This window comes from Symphalangus syndactylus, chromosome 3, assembly GCF_028878055.3.
Source record: "Symphalangus syndactylus isolate Jambi chromosome 3, NHGRI_mSymSyn1-v2.1_pri, whole genome shotgun sequence".
NCBI classification, from domain to species: Eukaryota; Metazoa; Chordata; class Mammalia; order Primates; family Hylobatidae; genus Symphalangus; species Symphalangus syndactylus.
Genome location: NC_072425.2, coordinates 128,748,494 through 128,772,147, shown reverse-complemented (window position 1 = coordinate 128,772,147; position 23,654 = coordinate 128,748,494). Strand labels below are relative to the sequence as shown.

The 23,654-nt window shown below is 41.4% G+C and overlaps 1 protein-coding gene across 16 annotated transcripts in view; it reads left to right on the top strand.

Annotated features, from left to right (window-relative positions):
- The window catches only part of ALG9 (ALG9 alpha-1,2-mannosyltransferase), a 106,737-nt gene that overhangs the window by 51,391 nt on the left and 31,692 nt on the right, over positions 1 to 23,654 (top strand). For 14 of the 16 annotated variants that reach the window (XR_010120100.1, XR_010120099.1, XR_008656746.2 and 11 more), the window contains one exon: positions 12,424 to 12,554. The exons of the other annotated variants lie outside the window; for them this stretch is intronic. Coding sequence is in view for 11 of the 14 variants with exons in the window: in XM_063636519.1 (XP_063492589.1) it covers positions 12,424 to 12,554 (131 nt within the window). In the remaining 3 variants the exon portion in view is untranslated. The remainder of the gene's footprint in view (positions 1 to 12,423; positions 12,555 to 23,654) is intronic. 16 annotated transcript variants of the gene reach the window in all.

Genomic DNA, 23,654 nt, shown 5'->3' with positions numbered 1-23,654 from the left:
GTGCTAGGGTTACAGGTTTGAGCCACTGGGCCCAGCACAGAGCATTATTATAGTCTGCTTTTCTATTGCTGTCATTTTGGAGCATTAGCCACTTCTAATGTTTGTCTTATGGGTGCTTGCTGATATAACCTGTGTCTATCTCGAAGTCCCACAAGTGGGTATTAATGCAGTGTGATTTCTGCCCAGTGTTCTGAATGTCAAAGTGAAGAAATTCAAAGAAGCCTGGGTAGCCGGGCGTGGTGGCTCATACCTGTAATCTCAGCACTTTGGGAGGCCGAGGCGGGCGGATCACAAGGTCAGGAGATCAACACCATCCTGGCTAACACGGTGAAACCTCGTCTCTACTGAAAATACAAAAATTAGCCGGTCATGGTGGCGGGCGCCTGTAGTCTCAGCTACTCGGGAGGCTGAGGCAGGAGAATGGCGTGAACCTGGGAGGCGGAGCTTGCAGTGAGCGGAGGTCGTGCCACCGCACTCCAGCCTGGGCAACAGAGCGAGACTCTGTCTCAAAAAAAAAAAAAAAAAAAAAAAGAAGCCTGGGTAAACAGCGGAAGTCACTATGACTCTTAGCCAAATGCCTCGTCATCTCATTAGTGACACACATGAATGGACCATTTCTGAAAGAACAGATTCCTACTGTTCCTACCTATGATCCAGCAAAACCACAGCCAAGGGAATGGGCTTGGCGGAGTCATTGGGAAAAGAAGACCCTGTCGAGCTTGACTCTAGTCTGGCATGGTGGAGAGACATGAGAAATGTAGAATAAGCAGGAGGCCCCAGGGGTTGGGGATGATCCCCAAGGGGCTCTGGCTTTTGGTGCTGCTCTGGGGACAGTGCCAAGTAGGATATTTGACTGGGGCAGTACACTTGTCAAACAGTAATGCAGGTGTGTTAAGGTGAGCTCAAGGAGGACAGAAGCCTCCCGTGGAACAGAAGGGGAAAAGCCCACTTGATCTTGTACAAACACAGAGCATGGAAGTAGGACCTTATAGGAAAAAAATACTGATAATCCATTTTCAAATATGTAGAGCATATGCAATAGGATTTCTTTTTACTTTTTAAAAAATTTTATTTTTAGAGACGGTCTCGCTCTCTTGCCCAGGCTGGAGTGCAATGGTGCAATCATAGCTCACTTCAGTTTCAAATTCCTGATATCAAGCAATCCTACCACCTCAGCCTCCCGAGTAATGACGATTACAGGTGCACACCACCATACCTGGCTAGGGTGTGTGTGTGTGTGTGTGTGTGTGTGTGTGTGTGTGTGTGTGTGTGTTTGGAGACAGGGTCTCACTATGTTCCCAGGCTGGTCTTGAACCCCTGGCCTTAAGTGATCCTCCTACCTTAGCTTCCCAAAGGATTACAGGTGTGAGCCACAATACCTGGCCCTACATTTGTATTTTTTATAGTAAAAAAGTTGTGGCTAAAATGGAGTCAAAAGACATCTTAGAACTTGTTTACATGCAGAAAGTTCTGGAAGGTTGCAGAACTGGACTTGATTATCTCTAACATCTTGTCTGTGAATTGAGAAAGGCAAGAAATACCAATTTGGAATTTGAGTTAATGCTATGGTTTGTGTCCCCCAAAGTTCATGTATTGGAAACTTGATCCCCAATGTGTCAGTGTTAGGAGGTGGGACCTAATGGAAGGTGTTAGGGTCATGGGACCTCTGCCCTCATGAATAGATTAATGCCATTATTGCAGGAGTGGTTTATCTCGAGAGTCGGTGCCTTGTAAAACAGTGAGTTCATCCCCTTCTTGCTCTCTCTTGCCCTGTCTTTGCCCTTCTGCTATGTGCTGCCTTCTGCCATGTCTGGTAAGAAGGCCCTTACCAGACGCCAGCACCTCACCTTGATTTTGTACTCCTCAGCCTCCAGAACTGTAAGGAAGTAAATTTCTGTTCTTTATAAATTATCCTATCTCAGATATTCTGTTATAGCAATACAGATTGGACTAAGACAGTTGCTCTTAAGTGTGATTCTTCTGTTTATTTCCTTTGGATTCTGTAATCCCTTTCCCAATAGCAGGAATGCAGTCATAGATCTGAATAGAGTCATATATTTTGATGGCACAGTAAGAAGGCCCTTACCAGACACCAGCACCTTGATTTTGTTTAGTAGATTTACTACAATATGATGTGATCTTTATTGTGTGGTATTATGGAGGAAATAGATTGTCCTCCAGGGGCTAGAAGCTGAGGGAAGAAATTCTTGGCACTTAAAAATAAGCTGGTCATAATTTTGAACAGCGTGGTGTTGGAAGTTGTCCAGCATCCTGGTGTGGCTGGTCACCATTCTTTCCTTCCACAAATACTTTTTGACTGCCTGAGATATGCCAGGTACTATACCAGGCACCAGGTTTATTGTGCTGATAAAGACAGATTCAGTTCTTGCCTTCACAGAGCTTATAAGGTTCAGCTATAAGAAGGCTTGGGCCTTGCTACAGTTGCTCACAGAGGGATTTGAGGAGATGTGATGAATCAGAATTTATTATGTGTTTGGAAGGAAGACATTCTGAATGCTGCTTAAAAGCTAAGTATTAAATTAATAACATATGTCAGCCATTGTGGCTGCTGGATAGCCTCAGTTATGACCAAATTTTACTTAGCTGTGGGCAAACTGTCTAAACAGTTTTTTCAGCTTTAATCCTCCCACTTGCCTAGGAGTTTACAGGGCCGTTGATTTAGATTGATCTTTCACATTATCCCCTTGGACTCTTAGAGGATTCATGATGACAGTTGTTTACCAGAGGATTTTCAGTGACATTTGAGAAATAAGATCTGTCTTCTGTGTGGAGATGGTTTCTCTGTGATGTTCCCTGAACCTCATGTTGGCCCTTGCCAGAGGTCTCTATTTTTACAGCTACTTGCGTCATTGTCATTTCCAGCTGATAGATGATTGAATGCAACTTCACATCCTTCCTGTCTGAGGACTTGTGGGGCTTTGGCTCAGGCAGCTGGATAGACAGCAGAGAAGGTCACTGAGAATAGGAGGTTGGACTATTAGTTCTTTCCTTGTCCCCACATGGCATTGTAAACTGTGATAAAATTATTTGATACAACCATTGAACCCATTCCTCCTGTTGCCTTTTCTCAGTCTTCAGCTCCTCATAGCCTTTCTGTAGCATTTGAAATCTACTCTCCACCCAGATTTTCAAAACAGTGTACTTCTTTGATTCTTCTATGTCCTGTCTTCTGGTTCCCTTCATCCTTGGCTTCTTCCACTTCTTTCTTCTGCCCAGTACTACGGGCGTCTTCTCAGCTTTATCTGTGGTCTTTAGCCCTCTCTGTTTGTTTCTTGTCTCTCTTCTACTCTTTCACCTTTTCTTCCCTCGTTCGCTTCCTCTCCCTTTTTTTCATGCATTCTTACATATATTTGTTAAGTAGACATTTACTTAGGACCTGCTGTATGTTTGGTACTGTGCTGGGTTTTTAGCATAGAAGAGTGAATGAGATAGACACAGCCCCAGATTTTATGGAGCTTACAATGAATTTCCCAATTAATTAATAGAATATAATTGTAAAATGTTTTGAGAAGTACTGGTTGCTATGAGAGCATGTAATTTAGGACCTGTCCTAGTTTAAGAGGTCAGTGAAGTCTTTCTTAAGGAAATCATTTTTAGCTGAAATCTGAAGGATGAATAGGAATTTATGAGGGGACAACAGGGAGTGTTCCACAAGTAGGAATAGAAAACAGTTCTCTAACTCAGTATTTTATTCATATTGGTCTTCTTTCAATTACAGTTGTGTGCTGCTGAGTGACACTTTGATCTAGGGCAGACTGCATATTTGATGGTGGTCCCACAAGATTATTATGGCTATACCATACAGCCTAGGTGTGTCATACGCTATACTGTCTAGGTCTGTGTAAATACACTCTATGATGGTCACATAACGATGAAATCATCTAAGACACATTTCTCAAAACCTATCTCCCTTGTTAAGTGATGCATGACTGTACTTGAATACACCATGCTTCTTCCCACCTCATTAGGTGTAAGACACAAGTTATCATCTTTCCTCAGTGTCACCCAAACCTATTCTTCACTGCAGCCTTAGTTCACTGAATTAGAAATCTTGGTGTCACTAATTTCATTTGAAATAGAAGTGAGGGCCAGGTGTGGTGGCTCACACCTGAAATCCCAGCACTTTGGGACGCTGAAGTGGGCAGATCACCTGAGGTCAGGAGTTTGAGACCAGCCTGGCCAACATGGTGAAATCCCATCTTGACTAAAAATATAAAAATTAGCCAGCCGTGGTGGCGGGCGCCTGTAATCCCAGCTACTCAGGAGGCTGAGGCAGGGGAGAATCGCTTGAACCTGCGAGGTGGAGGTTGCACTGAGCCGAGGCCATGCCACTGCACTCCAGCCTGGGCGACAGAGCAAAATGTGTCTCAAAAAAAAAAAAAAAGAGAAATACAAGTGAGATTTGTCCTTTCTTCTTTCTTCATTCCCACTGCCATAGAAATACCAGAAGGTGATGTAGAAGCGGGTGGATCACTTAAGCCCAGGAGTTCGAGACCAGCCTGGGCAACATGGTGAAACCCCGACTCTACAAAATACAAAAAAAATTAGCCAGGCATGGTGTAGTGCACCTGTTGTCCCAGCTACTTAGGAGGCTGAGGTAGTAGGATCATTTGAGCCTGGAGAGGTCGAGACTGCAGTGAGTTTTGTTTTGTTTTGTTTTGTTTTTTGAGTTGGAGTCTCTCTCTGTCACCCAGGCTGGAGTGCAGTGGCGCGATCTTGGCTCACAGACTGCAGTGAGTTTTGATTTGCACTACTACACTCCAGCCTGGGTGACTGAGTCCCTGTCTAGAAAGAAAGAAATATCAGAAGGCATTATCACTTCACAACTGGATATTACAGTAGTAACTAGAGGGCTTACTTCAGCTTTTTCCTCCAACACATTCTTGGTTCATCCTCCGCAGCATAGCTAGTATAGACCTGTCTTTCTAAGACCCTGTTTTTATCATCTTACTCCTTGGCTGAAAAACCTAGAATAGATTCCTGATGCACAAAATCCAGATTCTCTTCCTTTGGATCCTCCATTATCAGTCCTCAGACTGTCTCGCTCTCGTTTTGTTTCTCAGCAGACACCTTTTGGGACAGGTAGATATTCTTCCTCTTCCCCCAGTCAACCATGCTTCTTTCTGCCTTTTTCCCTCTGTTTTCTCTTTAACTTTTATTACCAGCTCTGGGAAGTCTTTTCAACTACTGTAGCCTCCAGTGATCTCATCCTCTCTGAACTCTGAATTTTTAATAACACTTTCTTGTATTTCATATATGCTAATGTCATTTCCTTACCTAAATTATAAGTTTAAGAACGACCTGGGGCTGGGTGTGGTTGCTCATGCCTATAACCCAGAACTTTTGGAGGCTAAGGCAGGAGGAATCACTGGAGGAATCACAGGAATTTGAGACCGGCCTCGAAAAGTTAGTGAAACCTTGTCTCTATTTTAAAAAATTAAAAAATTAGCCAGGCATGGTGGCACATGCCTGTGGTCCCAGCTGCTTGGGAAGCTGAGCTGGGAAGATCACTTGAGCTCGAGAGGTTGAGGCTGCGGTGAGTTATGATTACATCATTGGCACTCCAGCTTGGGCCACACATTGATCTCCAAAAGAAAGAAAGAAAGAATGACCAGCTGGATGTGGTGGCTCATGCCTGTTATCCTAGCACTTTGGGAAGCTGAGGTAGGAAGACTGCTTGAGGCCAGAAGATCAAGACCAGCCTAGGCAACATAGCAAGACCCCATCTCTACAAAAAATGAAAATAAAAAAATTAACTAGGCATGGTGGCACATGCCTGTAGTGCCAACTACTTGGGAAGATCACTTGAACCCAGGAGGTTGAGGCTGCAGTGAGCAAAAGAAAAGAACAAGGGCATGTTATGACTTATATGCAATTTTATATACTCTAGGATTCACCAAATAGATACTTAATAAATGCTTTGAGGATGTCTGGAAGATTCCTTTTTTTGCTTTTTGATCTGCAAACAATTTTATTGCCTGTCAAGGCAAATTGTATCACCCTTCAGATAAATTCAACAAATTAAATACTCAAAAGTGTAAAATCATAATGCCCAACAACTACTCAAAACTACTAAATTGTGAAGAGGCAGGAAAATGTAACCTAAAACCAAGAAGATTTATTTTGATATCATTTGGTGGATACTGCTAGTTCATTGCTAATTGGGGACTGTGAGTGGTTAACATTGTAATCCTTCTGTCCTATATGTTGGGCTTAACTTGAATTGATAATAGATACTAACCTAGGTTAAAACAAGGATAATTTATTTTAATGGGCTCTAATGTTCCAGGGATTGTTTCTACCAACTAAATACCCACATTTCATAGAGGTGGTCAAGGATTCCTTCTGATATTCCAGCTATTTTTATAGTCCTTTACAGTTTACCAGTTTTATTTAAATGAATCATCTCATTTAATCCTCATTATAACTCTTTGAGGTAAGTGGTATTATTTTTATTATCAGAAGAAGAAAATGAGATATAACAACTAAAAAGATTGTGAGTCACTCAGCCGGTTTGTGGTAGAACCCAGGCCTAAATCTAGGCCAGCTGACTTTGAACTCCTTTTCTAATAACCTTAGTTGTTCTTGAGTGAAGAACCTGCCCTTGATCATACCTAATCATTTTCTGCTGGAGGCCTTTGTCCTTGTGTGTTTGAGTTGTTCATCAGCTGCTTCCCAGAGATGGTGAAAAAGAGGTTAAAAGTTTTTCTAATGGATTAGCCTCTCGATTAATATGATTTTGCTTCGGTGTCTTTCTTTTTCTTAGTTTTAGAGACAGGGTCTTGCTCTGTTTCCTGGGCTGGAGTGCAGTCGCACAATCATAGCTCACTGTAGCCTCGAACTCTTGGGCTCAAGTAATCCTCCCACCTCAGACTCCCAAGTAGCTAGGACTACAAGTGCGAGCTACCACGCTGAGCCAATTTAAAAAAAAAATTTTTTTGTAGAGACGAGCTGTCACTATGTTGCTCAGATTGGACCTTGATATCTTTCTAAGACCTTTACTTTAAATGGAATTTGCTTAGGGATGATATGATAAGTGAAGCCTAATCTGACTGATACAGTTGAGTATTAATTAGTTACCACCCACATCCCTGGTAGGCCTTGTACCCGACACCAAATCTAGATAACCAGACCTGTAGTGTGCCTGGCCAGGAAAAGCCACGTTGAGGTCAAGTATTAAAATGTCATACTGAGGGCTCCCTAACCAAAAGAAGTCTAAGCATAAGACCCTCAGTGTCTCTGTCTCTTGCTGGTTCTGTTTGCTTACAGAGGCATGGCACTTGTAAAGCTTTTAAAAACTTGTTTCATGTTCTTATAATCCTTGGGAGATACAGAGTGGGTGTTCAGACCAAAAAGGCTACTTCCTGAAGTGTTTATGCAAAGGATCATTTTTAGAGAGTTATGTGGAATGGAATTGGGTCTGACGTCAATTCTCAGTGTGCTTTCTCTCCCCTGGAGGAATAGGCCATATGTAGAGACAGATGTGAGACTGAAGCCTTTTTTACATATAAATAATGCTGGAAGAGAATGAGAACATTTCTGTAAGGTGGAGGTTGGGGAAGAACAGAGTTTACTGTAAGCCAGAGATGACCAACTTGTTCTTGTATGCACTTTTAAAAAACCTTCTAGTAATGTGTAATCTATAAGCCTAAATGTGTGTAAAGTATTTGTACAGTAAATTAGTAGTAATAATAATAGAGCAAGTGTCTTTGTAACCCAGGTCAAATAATAGAACATTGCCAGCACCCAGGAGCTCCCCTGGAATTCCTTTGGTCACCTACCCACACCCCTGTTCTGAGGGAGTCTCCTGACTCCTGTGGTAATGATTTTCTTGCTTTTCTCTTTAGATTTATGACTTTTACTTGTGTCCCTAAATGACTTAGGTTCATTTTGCCTGAATCACACTGCATTTATCCTTTTGTGTCTTGATCCTTTCACTCAACATTTTGTTTATAATAATCACACTTGTTATTACCTGTAGCCATAGTTTGTTCTCTCTTATTAATATTTCATTGTATGACTTTACCACAATTTATTTATTATTTTACTGTTGACGGGTGTTTTTGTTTCCAATCTGGGTTACTACAAATAACACCACTTTGAACATTCTTGAACTTTTCTTTCGGTGCAGGCATTTCTGTTGGATATGCATTAGGTTGAACCATATGAAATTACCATTTTTGTGGCTCAAATATCAAATAATTTCATGTGGTTCAATCTAATAACTAGGGGTAGAATTGTTAGATAATAGGAAATACATATGTTCAATTTTAGTAGATTTTGCCAAATAGTTTTCTAAAGATCTCTTACCAGCTTAATTTCCTGCCAGTAATGTATAATTGTTGCTCCACATTCTGGTCAACACTTGATACTGTAATTTTTTTTATTGTGGTTTTCATTTGCATTTGCTGGTTACTAATGAGGTTGAATGCATTTTCACTTGTTTTGGCCATTTCAGTTTCTTCTTATGAAGTACCTAAGTCACTTGCCTGTTTTTCTTTTGGGTAGTTTGTCTTTGTCTTGTTGATTAGCAGGAGTTCTATATATTCTAGATATGAATCCTTGATGGTTAAATGTATTACATATATCTTCTCTCATTCTGTGTTTTTTTAATTCTTAATGTTTTTTGACTCACTGCAACTTCTACCTCCTGGGTTCAAGCAGTCTTCCTGCCCCAGCCTCCCAAGTAGTTAGGACCACAGGTGTGCACCACCACGCCCAGCTAATTTTTTAACTTTTTTGTATAGATGGGGTCTCACTATTTTGCTCAGGCTGGTCTTGAACTCCTGGCCTCAAGTGATCCTCCCACCTCAGCCTCCAAAAGTGCTGGGATTACAGGCGTGAGCCACTGCGCCTGGCCTTAATGTATCTTTTGATGAAAAGGTATTCTCAACTTTAATATAGTCAAATGTATGTCATTCTTTTTTATAATTAATGCTTTATCTACAAACTCTTTTGCCCAAGATCTTGAAGATATCCTTTTATATTATATTCCAAGAGGTTTATCTTTTCATTTTTAGGCCTATAATCCATCTAAAGATGATTTTTGCATGTGGAGTGAGGTCGAGGTTCAATTTCATTTTTCCCCTAAGGGATATCCAGTTGTTCCAACAGCAGCTAGTGAAAAGATCATCCACTTCTCTGAGGTGTCACTTCTGTCATAAATAAGGGTCTGCATGTACCTGCGTCTGATCTAGGCTCTTTGTTCTATTTCATTGGTCTGTTGATCTATTCCTCACTGTATTAATTTCTTTCTTTTTTTTTTTTTTTTTGAGACAGAGTCTTGCTCTGTCACCAGGCTGGAGTGCAGTGGTGCGATCTTGGCTCACTGCAACCGCCACCTCCTGGGTTCAAAGAATTATCCGGCCTCAGCCTCCTGAGTAGCTGGGACTACAGACGCCCACCACCATGCCTGGCTAATGTTTGTATTTTTAGTAGAGATGGGGTTTCACCATGTTGGCCAGGCTGGTCTCAAACTCTTGACCTCAGGTGATCCACCTGCCTCGGCCTCCCAAAGTGCTAGGATTACAGGTGTGAGCCACTGCAGATGGCCTGCTGTATTAATTTCTATAGCTTTACAGTAACTAAGTTCCCACCTTGTTGTTGTTGTTTTCTTTTTAGAGATGAGGTCTTGCTCTGTCACCCAGGCTGGAATGCAGTGGCATGATCATAGCTTACTGCTGTCTTGACCTCCTGGGCTCAAGCAATTTTCCTGCCTCAATCTCCTGAGTAGCTAGGACTATGGGTGCACACCACCATGCCTGGCTAATTTTTAAATTTTTGTAGAAACAGAGTCTCACTGTCTTGCCTAGGCTGATCTCAAATTCTTGGCCTCAAGCTATCTTCCCACTCTGGCCTCCCAAGGTACTGGGATTACAGGTATGAGCCACCACGCCTAACCTGTTCTTGTTGTTTAAGAGTGCCTTGGCTATTCTTGTCTTTCTGCCTTTCCATACACATTTTAGAGTCCGCTTGTCGAGTTTCAAAAAAGCCTGTTGGGATTTTGATTGAGATTATATTTAATTTATCAATCAATTTGTTTAGAATTGACATCTTTATAATAGTAAGGTTTTTGTCTGGGAATAAAATATATCACTTCATTAATAAGGTCTACTTTGTTGTGTATCAAAAAATTATTTGAAATAAAATTCACCATTTTAATTTTTTAATTGTAAAATATACACAACACAAAATTTACAATTTTAATCATTTTAAAGTATACAATTCAATGGCTTTTAGTACATTTATGACGTACAACTCTCAACAGTATCCAAGTTTAGAAGATTTTTATTATGCCCCCTCCCAAAAAAAAAAACCCATACCCATTAAATATCCATTAAGCAGCCACTCCCCAGTTCATAGTAACCTCTGCTTTCTGTCTTGGAGGATTTGCCTATTATGAACATTTCATATAAATGGAATCATATATATGTGGCCTTTGGTGCCTGGCCTCTTTCAGTCACAGCAATATTTTTAAGGTTTATCTGTGGCAGAGGCTGTATCAGAACTTCATTCCTTGTTATGGCTGAGTACTGTTCTATTGTATGGATATACCACATTTTAATGATACGGATATACCACATGAATCTATCCGTTGATGGGCGTTTGTCAATAAAATTCTATCCTCTGTTTTTTTGAGACAGAGTCTCACTCTGTTGCCAAGGCTGGAGTGCAGTGGCACAATCTCGGCTCACTGCAACCTCCGCCTCCCAGGTTCAAACAATTCTCCTGCCTCAGCCTCCCAAGTAGCTGGGATTACAGGCCTGTGCCACCACACCCAGCTAATTTCTGTATTTTTAGTAGAGATGGGGTTTCCCCATGTTGGCCAGGCTGATCTCGAACTCCTGACCTCAGGTGATCTGTCCACCTTGGCCTCCCAAAGTGCTGGGATTACAGGCATGAGCCACCGTGCCCGGCCAATAAGATTCTGTACTTTTTTATAGAGCCCTTTCATCTTTTATTAGATTTATTCTAAGGTAAACATTTTCAAATGCTTGTAAATTATATTTTTATAAAATTTCATTTTGTTTATTGCTATGGAACATATGACACTGATTGACATCCTGTAAGTCTAAATTTTGCTAAACTCTCTTAATAATTCCAAAATGTATTTGTAGAGTCTTTTGGACCAATTATATCATTGTGATGAATGAGTTTTGTTTCTTCCTTTCTGTTTCTTCTGCCCTATGTTTCTTTTTCTAGTCTTACCCTACTGACTAGATCCTCTAATACAGTGTTGAACAGAGTAGTGATAGCAAGCAGCCTTGACTTATTCTGGATCCCAAAGGAAAAAGGTTTTAGTCCTACAATGTCAAGTGTGATATTTGCTGCATATCTGTACATGTTTCAAATAGTCTTTATCTTAGCTGACATCTAACAACCTAAGAGAACTCTTTTTTGGTTTTAATTGTTTTTAAAATATATTTTTGAAGCAGGTCTCTCTTTTGCCCAGGCTGGAATGCAGTGGCATGATCTTGGCTCACTGCAGCCTTGACCTCTGAGGTTCAAGTGATCCTCCCACCTCAGCCTCCTGAGTAGCTGGAACTACAGATGTGTGCCACCACACCTAGCTAATTTTTGTATTTTTTATAGAGATGGGGTTTCGCCATGTTGCTCAGGCTAGTCTTGAACTCCTGGGTTCAAATGATCTGCACACCTCGGCCTCCCAAAGTGCTGGGACTACAGGCGAGAGTCACCGCACCTGGCTCAGCATCATTTTAAATGAAATATTTTAATATTTCCCTTTGAGCATCTACAATATTCTGATGTATCCATCTTATCAGCAACTGGCTGACTCTGTTTTTGTTAATACACAATATTAATATAATACATAGTATTAACAAAAGCAGAGTTCTGATATCTCACTTTTACTAAACTTTTGCTGCAGGAGCCGTTCCAATGTCTCTGTCAATTCTGTTGAATATTTGAAGCAGATGATATGCATGATATTTCTGTATCCCTGTGAGGTGTAGTGTAACCTCCCATGGCTGTCAGGAGAGGCAAGCCTTCTCACTTATTAGCATCTGTGTTTAGTCATGCCCTTTCAGTCTGTGGAATAAGAGGTGATGGACTGGAAGAGAGCAGTAGTGAGCAGAAGAAGATAGGTTTTCCAGAGGGAGATTATGGGCTCATGGTGGCTTTGGAAGTGTTTATGGTACTAGAGGGACTTAAGAACTCAACCTAGAATCGGACCAAAGCTTACCTATGGCTGGATGAGTGCACCTCGCCCCGGAAGAGCCTGAATACTCTTATCTGAGTGGAGGGAGCACAGGCAACATTATTTGAAGACTTGGATGTTTGTTCCTCCAAAGCTCTGTGAATTTTTAGGATTGCAATTGCTGTTCTCTACCCTGAAGGGACCTTCAAAATTACTAATGAAGAGTTGGCCTTTCTCCATTTCAGATTGATATCAGTAAATGCCATTATTTAGTGGATTTGGACACCATGAGAGAAACACCCCGGGAGCCAAAATATTCATCCAATAGAGAAGAATGGATCAGCTTGGCCTATAGACCATTCCTTGATACTTCTAGGTATGTGGCTTTAATCCTATGGGATATCCCAGGACTAGTACGGGTAAAAATTGGATTCTGGGATTATATAACTTCCAGTCCTGGGTTGACTCTAGTAGCCCTCGTGTGTGTGTGTGTGTGTGTGTGTGTGTGTGTGTGTGTGTGTGTGATGGAGTCTCACTCTGTTTCCCAGGCTAGCGTGATCTCAACTCCCCACAACCTCTGACTCCTGGGTTCAAGTGATTCTTCTGCCTCAGCCTCCCAAGTAGCTGGGATTACAGGCGCACACCACCATGCCCGGCTAATTTTTGTATTTTTGGTAGAGACAGGGTTTTGCCATGTTGGCCAGGCTGGTCTCCAACTCCTGACCTCAGGTGATCCACCCATCTGGGTCTCCCAAAGTGCTGGGATTACAGACATGAGTCACCATGCCCGGCCCATCATTTTCTTTTTATTTGGGCCTAGTTTCCTGAGAAATCTAAAAGATTTCTTTTTTGAGGCACCAGAATGCAAAGTATATTCTGGTTTCGCCCAAGTGAAAGGATCCAAGTAAAGCAGATAGGTCTGCTGAAGAAAGCACAAGTGTTTGACACTAATTATTTTTGGCAACCAACTTCAGCTATCTTAACTGAAAGCATTTTGACACTGTTAGGAAGATTGACTGTGCCCTTTGAGGAACTAGAAGTTCATGTTCATTGTTTTCAGGCTCAAGGTTCAGCCAGGGCTGAGATAGGCCTTATTCAGTCTTAAATAGAGAGACCAAATGGACCAGGGTTTGGCTCGCTCTTCTGAAAGGTCTCAGAATTAATGATAAGAGGGGATCAGGCATTCAGATAAGGGAGCAATGGGGAAGAGGAGTTGGAGGGGTCAAGGTGTCTGAGGGCAGAAGTCCAGGTAAACAGACAGTTGGAGTTAAGGAGATCCAGGGAGGCCTGGTGAGCAGAGCCCAGGAGCCAGAAGGTCTGGAAGGAAGCAAAAGACAGAGGACCTGGTCCTGAGAGTCAGGTCTGGGGCTCAGAAACTGGGACCGGGCCCAGGCCCAGGACAGGACTCCAGAAAGACGAAGTAAGCACAGGTACTAGGTGTAAGCCTGAGGAAACACAATATTGATCAGGATACCAAGACAGGAAATGAAATATGGAAAGGCAAGGGTCCCTCGTTACTGAAACTGAGATATAAGCCTGGCTCTTCACGAGTAAGCAAGAATCCAGTTGTTCTGAGTGAGTTCAATTAAAGCTGGACTAGCAGGAAGGCTGAGATGGTGACCTGGATACCAGGTCACTAGCTTGGTCATAGAAGTGAGGCCAAAACTGAGTTTGGTGAGCTGCAGGAGCCCAGGCAGGTCATTGTACTTTTAGACTGAGTCTCTCCAGTGACTTTATAGGTAATTATAACTGGCAAGGATGGGACGGTTGGGGAGAGGAGGGCAGTCAAGAGGCACCTGAGTTCTTGAGTGGTTCTCAAATATAGGCTCTTGAGCCACACTCTCATCTTGTAAGTCTTTTTGTAGCCTGAAGCCATTCCCTCAAGTATCTGATACGTAATTTCTAGGAGTGCCATTTCTACATAATGGGAAATAGTGCTTCTTCTTAACAACAACAACAAAAATTTTTTTTGAGATAGTCTCACTCTGTTGCGAAGCTGGAGTGCAGTGGCACAATCTCAGCTCACCGTAACCTCTACCTCCTGAGCTCAAGCAATCCTCCCACCTCAGCTTCCCAAAGCACCTGCCACCACGCCCAGCTAATTTTTTTTTTATTATAAAATTTATATTTTTTTATTTGTATTTATTTTTCATAGTATATATTTGCATCTTAATATCCACTTATATCTAATTTTCATGTTTGTTCTAAGGAAAGCTGAGCATCTTATATATAAGAGCCATTTGTATTTTCTTTTTTATAACCAGTTTGTCCGTGTCCTTTTCCCATTTTCTTTTTTTTTTTTTTTTTTTTTTTTTTATTATACTTTAGGGTTTTAGGGTACATGTGCACAATGTGCAGGTTTGTTACATATGTATCCATGTGCCATGTTGATTTCCTGCACCCATTAACTCGTCATTTAGCATTAGGTGTATCTCCTAATGCTGTCCCTCCCCCCTCCCCCCACCCCACAACAGTCCCCGGAGCGTGATGTTCCCCTTCCTGTGTCCATGAGTTCTCATTGTTCAATTCCCACCTATGAGTGAGAACATGCGGTGTTTGGTTTTTTGTCCTTGTGATAGTTTACTGAGAATGATGTTTTCCAGTTTCATCCATGTCCCTACAAAGGACACGAACTCATCATTTTTTATGGCTGCATAGTATTCCATGGTGTATATGTGCCACATTTTCTTAATCCAGTCTATCATTGTTGGACATTTGGGTTGGTTCCAACTCTTTGCTATTGTGAATAGTGCCGCAATAAACATACGTGTGCATGTGTCTTTATAGCAGCATGATTTATAGTCCTTTGGGTATATACCCAGTAATGGGATGGCTGGGTCAAATGGTATTTCTAGTTCTAGATCCCTGAGGAATCGCCACACTGACTTCCACAATGGTTGAACTAGTTTACAGTCCCACCAACAGTGTAAAAGTGTTCCTATTTCTCCACATCCTCTCCAGCACCTGTTGTTTCCTGATTTTTTAATGATGGCCATTCTAACTGGTGTGAGATGGTATCTCACTGTGGTTTTGATTTGCATTTCTCTGATGGCCAGTGATGAGGAGCATTTCTTCATGTGTTTTTTGGCTGCATAAATGTCTTCTTTTGAGAAGTGTCTGTTCATGTCCTCTGCCCACTTTTTGATGGGGTTGTTTGTTTTTTTCTTGTAAATTTGTTTGAGTTCATTGTAGATTCTGGATATTAGCCCTTTGTCAGATGAGTAGGTTGCAAAAATTTTCTCCCATTGTGTAGGTTGCCTGTTCACTCTGATGATAGTTTCTTTTGCTGTGCAGAAGCTCTTTAGTTTAATGAGATCCCATTTGTCGATTTTGGCTTTTGTTGCCATTGCTTTTGGTGTTTTAGACATGAAGTCCTTGCCCACGCCTATGTCCTGAATGGTATTGCCTAGGTTTTCTTGTAGGATTTTAATGGTTTTAGGTCTAACATATAAGTCTTTAATCCATCTTGAATTAATTTTTGTATAAGGTGTAAGGAAGGGATCCAGTTGCAGCTTTCTACATATGGCTAGCCAGTTTTCCCAGCACCATTTATTAAATAGGGAATCCTTTCCCCATTTCTTGTTTTTGTCAGGTTTGTCAAAGATCAGATAGTTGTAGCTATGCGGCATCATTTCTGAGGGCTCTGTTCTGTTCCATTGATCTATGTCTCTGTGGTGGTACCAGTACCATGCTGTTTTGGTTACTGTAGCCTTGTAGTATAGTTTAAAGTCAGGTAGCGTGATGCCTCCAGCTTTGTTCTTTTGGCTTAGGATTGACTTGGCGATGCGGGCTCTTTTTTGGTTCCATATGAACTTTAAAGTAGTTTTTTCCAATTCTGTGAAGAAAGTCATTGGTAGCTTGATGGGGATGGCATTGAATCTATAAATTACCTTGGGCAGTATGGCCATTTTCACGATATTGATTCTTCCAACCCATGAGCATGGAATGTTCTTCCATTTGTTTGTATCCTCTTTTATTTCATTGAGCAGTGGTTTGTAGTTCTCCTTGAAGAGGTCCTTCACATCCCTTGTAAGTTGGATTCCTAGGTATTTTATTCTCTTTGAAGCAATTGTGAATGGGAGTTCACTCATGATTTGGCTCTCTGTTTGTCTGTTATTGGTGTACAAGAATGCTTGTGATTTTTGTACATTAATTTTGTATCCTGAGACTTTGCTGAAGTTGCTAATCAGCTTAAGGAGATTTTGGGCTGAGACAATGGGGTTTTCTAGATATACAATCATGTCATCTGCAAACAGGGACAATTTGACTTCCTCTTTTCCTAATTGAATACCCTTTATTTCCTTCTCCTGCCTGATTGCTCTGGCCAGAACTTCCAGCACTATGTTGAATAGGAGCAGTGAGAGAGACGCCCAGCTAATTTTTGTATTTTTTGTAGAGATGGGGTTTTGCCATATTGCCCAAGCTGGTTTTAAACTCATAAGCTCAAGCTATCTGCCCACCTCAGCCTCCCAAAGTGCTGGGATGACCCATGGCGCCCAGCCTTAGCAAAAATTTTTTTTTTGAGACGGGGTGTCCCTCTTTCTCCCAGTCTGGAGCGCAGTAGCACGACCTCGGCCCCAAAGTGCTAGGATTACAGGTGTGAGCCACCACGCCTGGCCCTTAACAAATATTTTTTGAGAGCCTGCAATGTTCTAGGTGATTTGGACATATAGTGAATAAAACAAAGATCTTTCTCCTAGTGAAGCTTATTGTTTGGAGGTGGGTAGGGAAGACATATAATATACAAGAAAATAAGTTGTATAGTATATAGAGGATGATAAATGCAAGGAAAAAATATATTGGGTTAAAAGGAGCATTGAGAGTTCCACTAGAGCTGGGGGTTACACTTTGAGCTAGGGTGGTCAGAGTCGGCCTCAATGAAAAGATGGTATTCAAACGAAGACTTGAAAGATGTAAGGGCATTAACCATGTGGACATCTGAGGGAACAGCTAGTGAAAGGCTGTGGCATAAGGGAGAAACAGGAGGCCAGTGAGGCTGGAGCTGAGCAAGAGTGAAAAATAGCAGGTGGTGTGGTCAGAGTGCAGTAGGGGTGAGAGTGCAGGTTATAAAGACCTTTGTAGGCTGTTGAAAGGCCTTTACTCTCAATTAAATGGGGAGCCACTATAGGGTTTTGAGCAGAGACTTGATATAACTTTTATTTTTAAAGGATCATTTTCAGTTCTGTGCTGAGAATAAATGGTAGTAAGTAAGAATAGAAGCAGTGATACCAGTTAGGCCACTATTGCAATAGGCCAGGCAAGAGATGAGGGTTCTTCAGATCAGGGAGAAGGCAATGGAGATAGTGAGAGGTGGTTATGCTGAGGATATAGAGAAATGCACTGAATTTGAGGTGTGAAAGAAAGGAGTCAAAGATGATCCTAGGGATTTTGATCCAAGCAACTGGAAAAATGAAATTGCTATTAACTGAGATGGGAGAGACTGCAAGTAGAACAGATTTTACAGTTTTAGGGGTACAGTGAGAGATAAGCTTTGGTTAAGTTCGATATCAGTCAAACTTAACTGGTCAGTTGCCAGGCAAATAGAATTATTGAACAGGCAGCTAGGTGTACAGTCTAGAGTTCAAGGGGGAAGTCTGAGCTAGACACTTAGACTCATTTAGAACTATTGGCATTTAGATGATATTTTTTAAAAACATGAGACTGGATAAGATCACCAAAGGAGAGAATGAAGTTAGGGACGAGATGAGGCCAGGGAAACTCCAGTGTGTAGAGATTAGGGAGAAGAGGAGGAACCAGCAAAGGTGACTGAGAGTGATCATCAGTAAAGTAGTAGGAAACCCAGGAGAGGAGAGTACCCTGGAAGCTAAGGGAAGAAAATGTTTTCAGGAGGAAGGAGTGGTCACCTGTGTCAGAAGCTGTTGATAAATCAAGTAAATGAAGAATAACAACTGTCCGTTAGATTTGGCAACTGGTAAAGGCAATTTGGGTGAAGTGGGTGGGGGTGTAGGGACTGGAAATTGATTAGAAAGGTTGAAGTGAGAATAGTAGAAGAACTGGTATAGCAAATATGGACAAGTCTTTTGAAAGAGTTTTGCTATACAGGGAGGCAGGGAGATAGGGCTATATCTGGTGGTGGGTGTCAGGAAAAGTGATAACTAGAGATTTTGTATCTTTTTAAGAAAAATTTTTAGTGTGGCCAGACGCGGTGGCTCACACCTGTAATCCCAGCACTTTGGGAGGCCGAGGCAGGTGGATCACTTGAGGCCAGGAGTTCGAGACCAGCCTAGCCAACATAGCGAAACCCTGTCTCTAGTAAAAATACGAAAAAAGATTAGCTGGGTATGGTGGTGCGCACGTATAGTCCCAGCTACACAGGAGGCTGAGACATGAGAATTGCTTGAACCTGGGAGGCGGAGGTCACAGTGAGCCAAGATCGCACCACTGCACTCCAACTCCAACCTGGGCGACAGAGCGAGACCTTGTCTCAAAACAGCAGCAGCAACAACAACAAGCAATGGATGAACCTACATTGACACATCATTGTCATCCAAAGCCCACAGTTTACATTAGGGTTCACTCTTGGTGTTATACAGTTCTATGGCATAATGTCATGTGTCTCCCATTACCGTTTCATATGAAATAGTTTCACTGCTCCAAAACTCTGTGCTCTACCTCCATGTTCTGTTCTCCCCCACTGCATTCCCGGACAACCACTAATCTTTTTACTGTCTTCATAGTTTTGCCGTTTCCAGAATGTCATATAGCTTGAATCATACAGCATATAGGCTTTTCATATTGAGTTCTTTCACTTAGCAAGCTGCATTTAAGTTTCTTCTGAGTCTTCTCATGGCTTAATAGCTTATTTCTTTTGAACTCTGAATAATATTCCATTATCTGGATGTACCACAGTTTATTCACCTACTGAAGGACATCTTTGGTTGCTTCCAAGTTTTGACAGTGGTCCTAGTTCAGACTGCTATAACAAGTGACCATAAACTGGGTGGCTTAAACAACAAACATTTACTTCTCACAGTTTTGAAGGCTGGAAGACCAAGATGACGGTGCCAGTATAGTCAAGTTCTGGTAAAGGCCATCTTTCTGGCTGCAGACAGCTGACTTGTATCCTCATATGGCTGCAAGAAGACAAGCTAGCTCTCTAGCCTCTTCTTATAAGGATATTAATCCCATTCTTGAGTGCTCCACTCTTATGACCTAATTCCCTCCCAAAGGCCCACCTCCAAATACCATCACATAGGTGAGTGATTAGACTTCAACATATGAATTTCGAGGGGACACAAACAGCCCATAACAGCAATTATTAATAAGGCTGCTATAAACATCCCTGTGCAGGTTTTTGTGTGGACATAAGTTTTCACCTCCTTTGGGTAATACCAAGGCGTATGATTGCTGGATTGTATGGTAAGAGTCTGTTTAGTTTTGCAAGAAGCTGCCAGATTATCTTCCAAAGTGGCTGTATCATTTTGCATTCCTACCAGCAATAAATGAATGAGTTCCTGTTGCTCCACATCCTTGCAGCCATTTGGGATTATCAGTGTTTTGAATTTTGGCCATTCTAATGGGTGTGTAGTGGTATTTCATTGTTGTTTTAATTTACATTTCTCTAATATGATGCAGAGCATCTTTTCATATGCTTATTTGCCATCTGAGTATCTTCTTCAGTGAGGTGTTTATTAAGTCTTTGGGCATTTTTTAATCGGATTGTTCGTTTTCTTAGTGTTGGGTTTTTTGTTTGTTTTTGAGACAGGGTCTTGCTCTGTCACCCAAGCCGGAGTACAGTGGTGTAGTCATAGCTAACTGTAACCTCTAACTCCTGGGCTCAAGTAGTTCTCTCGCCTCAGCCGCTGAAAGCGCTCGGATTACAGGCATGAGCCACCACACCCAGTCTTATTGTTGAGTTTTAAGAGTTCCCTGTATATTTTGGATAACAGTCCTTTATTTGATATGTCTTTTGCAAGTATTTTCTCCCAGTCTGTGGCATTTCTTCTCACTGTTGACAGTGTCTTTCACAGAGCAGATTTTATTTTAATGAAGTCCATCTTCTCAATTCTTTTTTCATAAATCATGCCTTTGGTGTTGTATCTAAAAAGTCATTGCCAAACCCAAGTTCATTTAGATTTTCTCCTATATTATCTTCCAGGAGTTTTATACTTTCACTTTTGTTGTTGTTGTTGTTTTGTTTGTTTGTTTGTTTTGAGACAGTCTTGCTCTGTCATCCAGGCTGGAGTGCAGTGGCACACTCTGAACTCACTGCAACCTCCACCTCCCGGGTTCAAGCGATTCTGCTGCCTCAGCCTCCCGAGTAGCTGGGATTACAGGCGCCCACCACCATGCCTAGCTCATTTTTGTATTTTTAGTAGAGACGGGGTTTCGCCATGTTGGCCAGGCTGGTCTGGAACTCCTGACCGCAAGTGATCCACCTGCCTTGCTCTCCCAAAGTGCTGAGATTACAGGCGTGAGCCACCATGCCCAGCCTATACTTTTACTTTTTACATTTAGGTCAATGGCCTGTTTTGAGTTAATTTTTGTGGAGTGTGTAAGATCTGTGTCTGAATTAATTGTTTTTTGCATGAGGATGCATGGTTGTTCCAGCACCGTTTGTTGAAAAGACTATCTGTTTTTTATTGTGTTGCCTTTGTGCCTTTGTCAGAGATTTATAGTTAACTGTATTTGTGTGGATCTATTTCTGGGCTCTCTATTCTGTTCCACTGACCTATTTGTCTTTTCTTTCTCCAGTACCACACTGTCTTGATTATTGTAGCTTTATAGTAAGTCTTGCAGTTGGGTAGTGTCAATCCCCCAACTTTGTTCTTTTTTTTTTTTTCCCCGAGATGGAGTCTTACTCTGTCACCCAGGTTGGAGTGCAGTGCCGTGATCTTGGCCTGTTGCAACCTCTGCCTCCCGGGTTCAAACGATTCTCCTGCCTCAGCCACCCAAGTAGCCAGGATTACAGGCACGTACCACCATGCCTGGCTATTGTTTTTTTAGTGGAGATGGAGTTTCACAATGTTGGCCAGGCTGGTCTCGAACTCCTGACCTTAAGTGATCCTCCCACCTCGGCCTCCCAAAGATTACAGGCATAAGCCACTGCGCCTGGCCAACTTTGTTCTTCTTCAATATTATTTTGTGGATTCTGGGTCTTTTGCCTCTCCATATAAACTTTAGAATCAGTTTGTCAACATCCACAAAATAACTTGCTGGGATTTTGATTGAGATTTTATTTAATCTATAGATCAAATTGGGAAGAACTGACATCTTGACAACACTGAGTCATCCTATCCATGAATGTTGCTAAATTTATACTGAAGTATTGCATTTTGGGGAGTGTGATGGTAGGAATCTGGACATTTTCTTCTGATGGCCTTGCCTTTCTCAGTGAAGTAGGAAGTGGGATTATCAGCTGAGAAAGGAGCTTAAGGGATGAGGTGATAAGAGATTTGAGGAGAAAGAAGATGTGAAATAATTGAGGAGAGCGAGAGACACAGAAGCTAGAGGAATATAGTGTGATTGGAAGACAGGATCCAGAACCCGTTGGAGCGTTAAACGGGGCCATGTAGTTGCTTTTTCTCTTCTTCACTTATGTATAGTTACAGCTTCACTGTGAGGCACAAAACAGGTAAATTTAACTGGGGTGTTTTTTTTCTTTTTAACTTTATTGTAGTATAATTTACATACCATCCAGTTCATCCATTTAAAGTATACAATTAAATGATTATTACTAAAGTTACCAAGTTGTATAACCGTTGCCACAGTTCAATTTTAAAACATTTTTATCACCCCAGTGAGATACCTCATTCCCACTGCCATCTCCGGGCATCCCGCTGATCTATTCTCTGCTTCTATAGATTGCCTTTTCTGGACATTTCATATAAGTGGAATCATATGTGGAGTTTAGTGTCTGGCTTCTTTCACTCAGCCTGTTTTTGAGGTTCATTCATGTTATAGCATTTATCAGTAGTTGTCTGTTTTTATTGCTGAATAGTGTTCCATTGTTTAATCCTTCACTAACTGATGGACATTTCAATTGTTTATACTTTTGACTATTCGGAATAATGCTGCTATGAACCTTCTCCACACATCTTTGTGTAGGGGCTTGGGCTTTAGTTAAGAAAGTTCAACACAGCCTGAAGGAACAAGGGAGCTGAAGGTTTCTGCAGGGAAGTGATCTAATGAGCGACCATGACCTTAAGTTGGTAAGGAGGGAAGTTGGGGGAAAGTATTGGGAGAGTGGGAAACAGTGAAAGGTGGTAGGATCATGGATGGGTGTTCAAAACATTGCCAGAACTGCAGTAGTAATAGGAGACAGCTGGAGAGATAGAAGCAACAGTGATGGTAGGAAGTTCTGAGCATCACACGTGTTCTTTGGTACCTGGCTTGTTGTTTGTTGTAGTATTTGGGGTAGAGCTCTATTGTGCCTTCATTTTTTATTTGAGAAAACTGTGACAACGTGAGACCTGGGCCTGGAAAGATCCCCAGCTCTGAGGGGACAGCAGATCTCAAACAACCTTCCTGGTAATAGGGGAATGCCTTCAGAGAATTTTCATTTCCCATAAATTGTGTTCAGGGCATGATTTTCACAACCACCTGTTGAGAAAGAAAGAATCATTTGGGTCAAGAGCCGAAGAGGTACAGTTCATGTGTAAAGTATAGTGAAGACAGCATGGGGTTTGAAGATCTGCGAATTTAATCCTGGCCACTTGCTGTTCGTACCATTCTGATTCCAAAATTTCCATATCAGTAAAACAGTAACTATTTTATATATTTTCTGGGATTGTTATAAGAATTAAATGAGATTGAATATATGAAAGTCCGTTTACATTCTAAAACATTATAGAAATGTTAAGCCTTTTAATTAATTAGCAGGCTGTCTAGGGTTCCAGAATTATGCTGATTTTATTTACATTTATCTTCCTCAGCATTTTCTAGTATATATTGGTCTAACTGCAAAAACAGCAGGATGCTACAGCCGATTTTGCCACAGCAGTTTCTGTCTGTCAGCACCATGACATATGATGTTGCTGACTTTGGGCCAATTAAGGTAGACTGTACTGTCAGAGCCTGTGTGCCTCAGAGCTGAGGTGAGGCATGAAATGCTTTTGTGAGCATAATCTTGAAATGCCTTCACACTTATTTACTGGAGCAGTTAAAGTTCCTCTGTCATCTTGAAACAATGATTTTTGTACTTTAGCAATTTATATATTAAGGAGAAATAATGGTCCATTCATATATAATGGTCACTTAGGTCTTAGACCCTAGATAAGATGGAGCTGCACACCGCACTATTCTCTAGCTCTTTCTGAGAAAAGGAAAAGGTTTTAATAGGCCTATGACTCATAGCCACATGATTTGTTTAGAAATGTAAGTAGGTTAATTTCTCAAATGTTTAAGTTCCTAAAATCTAACCCTGCTTTTTTTTTATCATTTATTTTTCTCAGATCATTTGTTCTTTCTTCCATTGTCTGTCTGTCCACCCATCACTCATCTCCAGTTAGCAAAT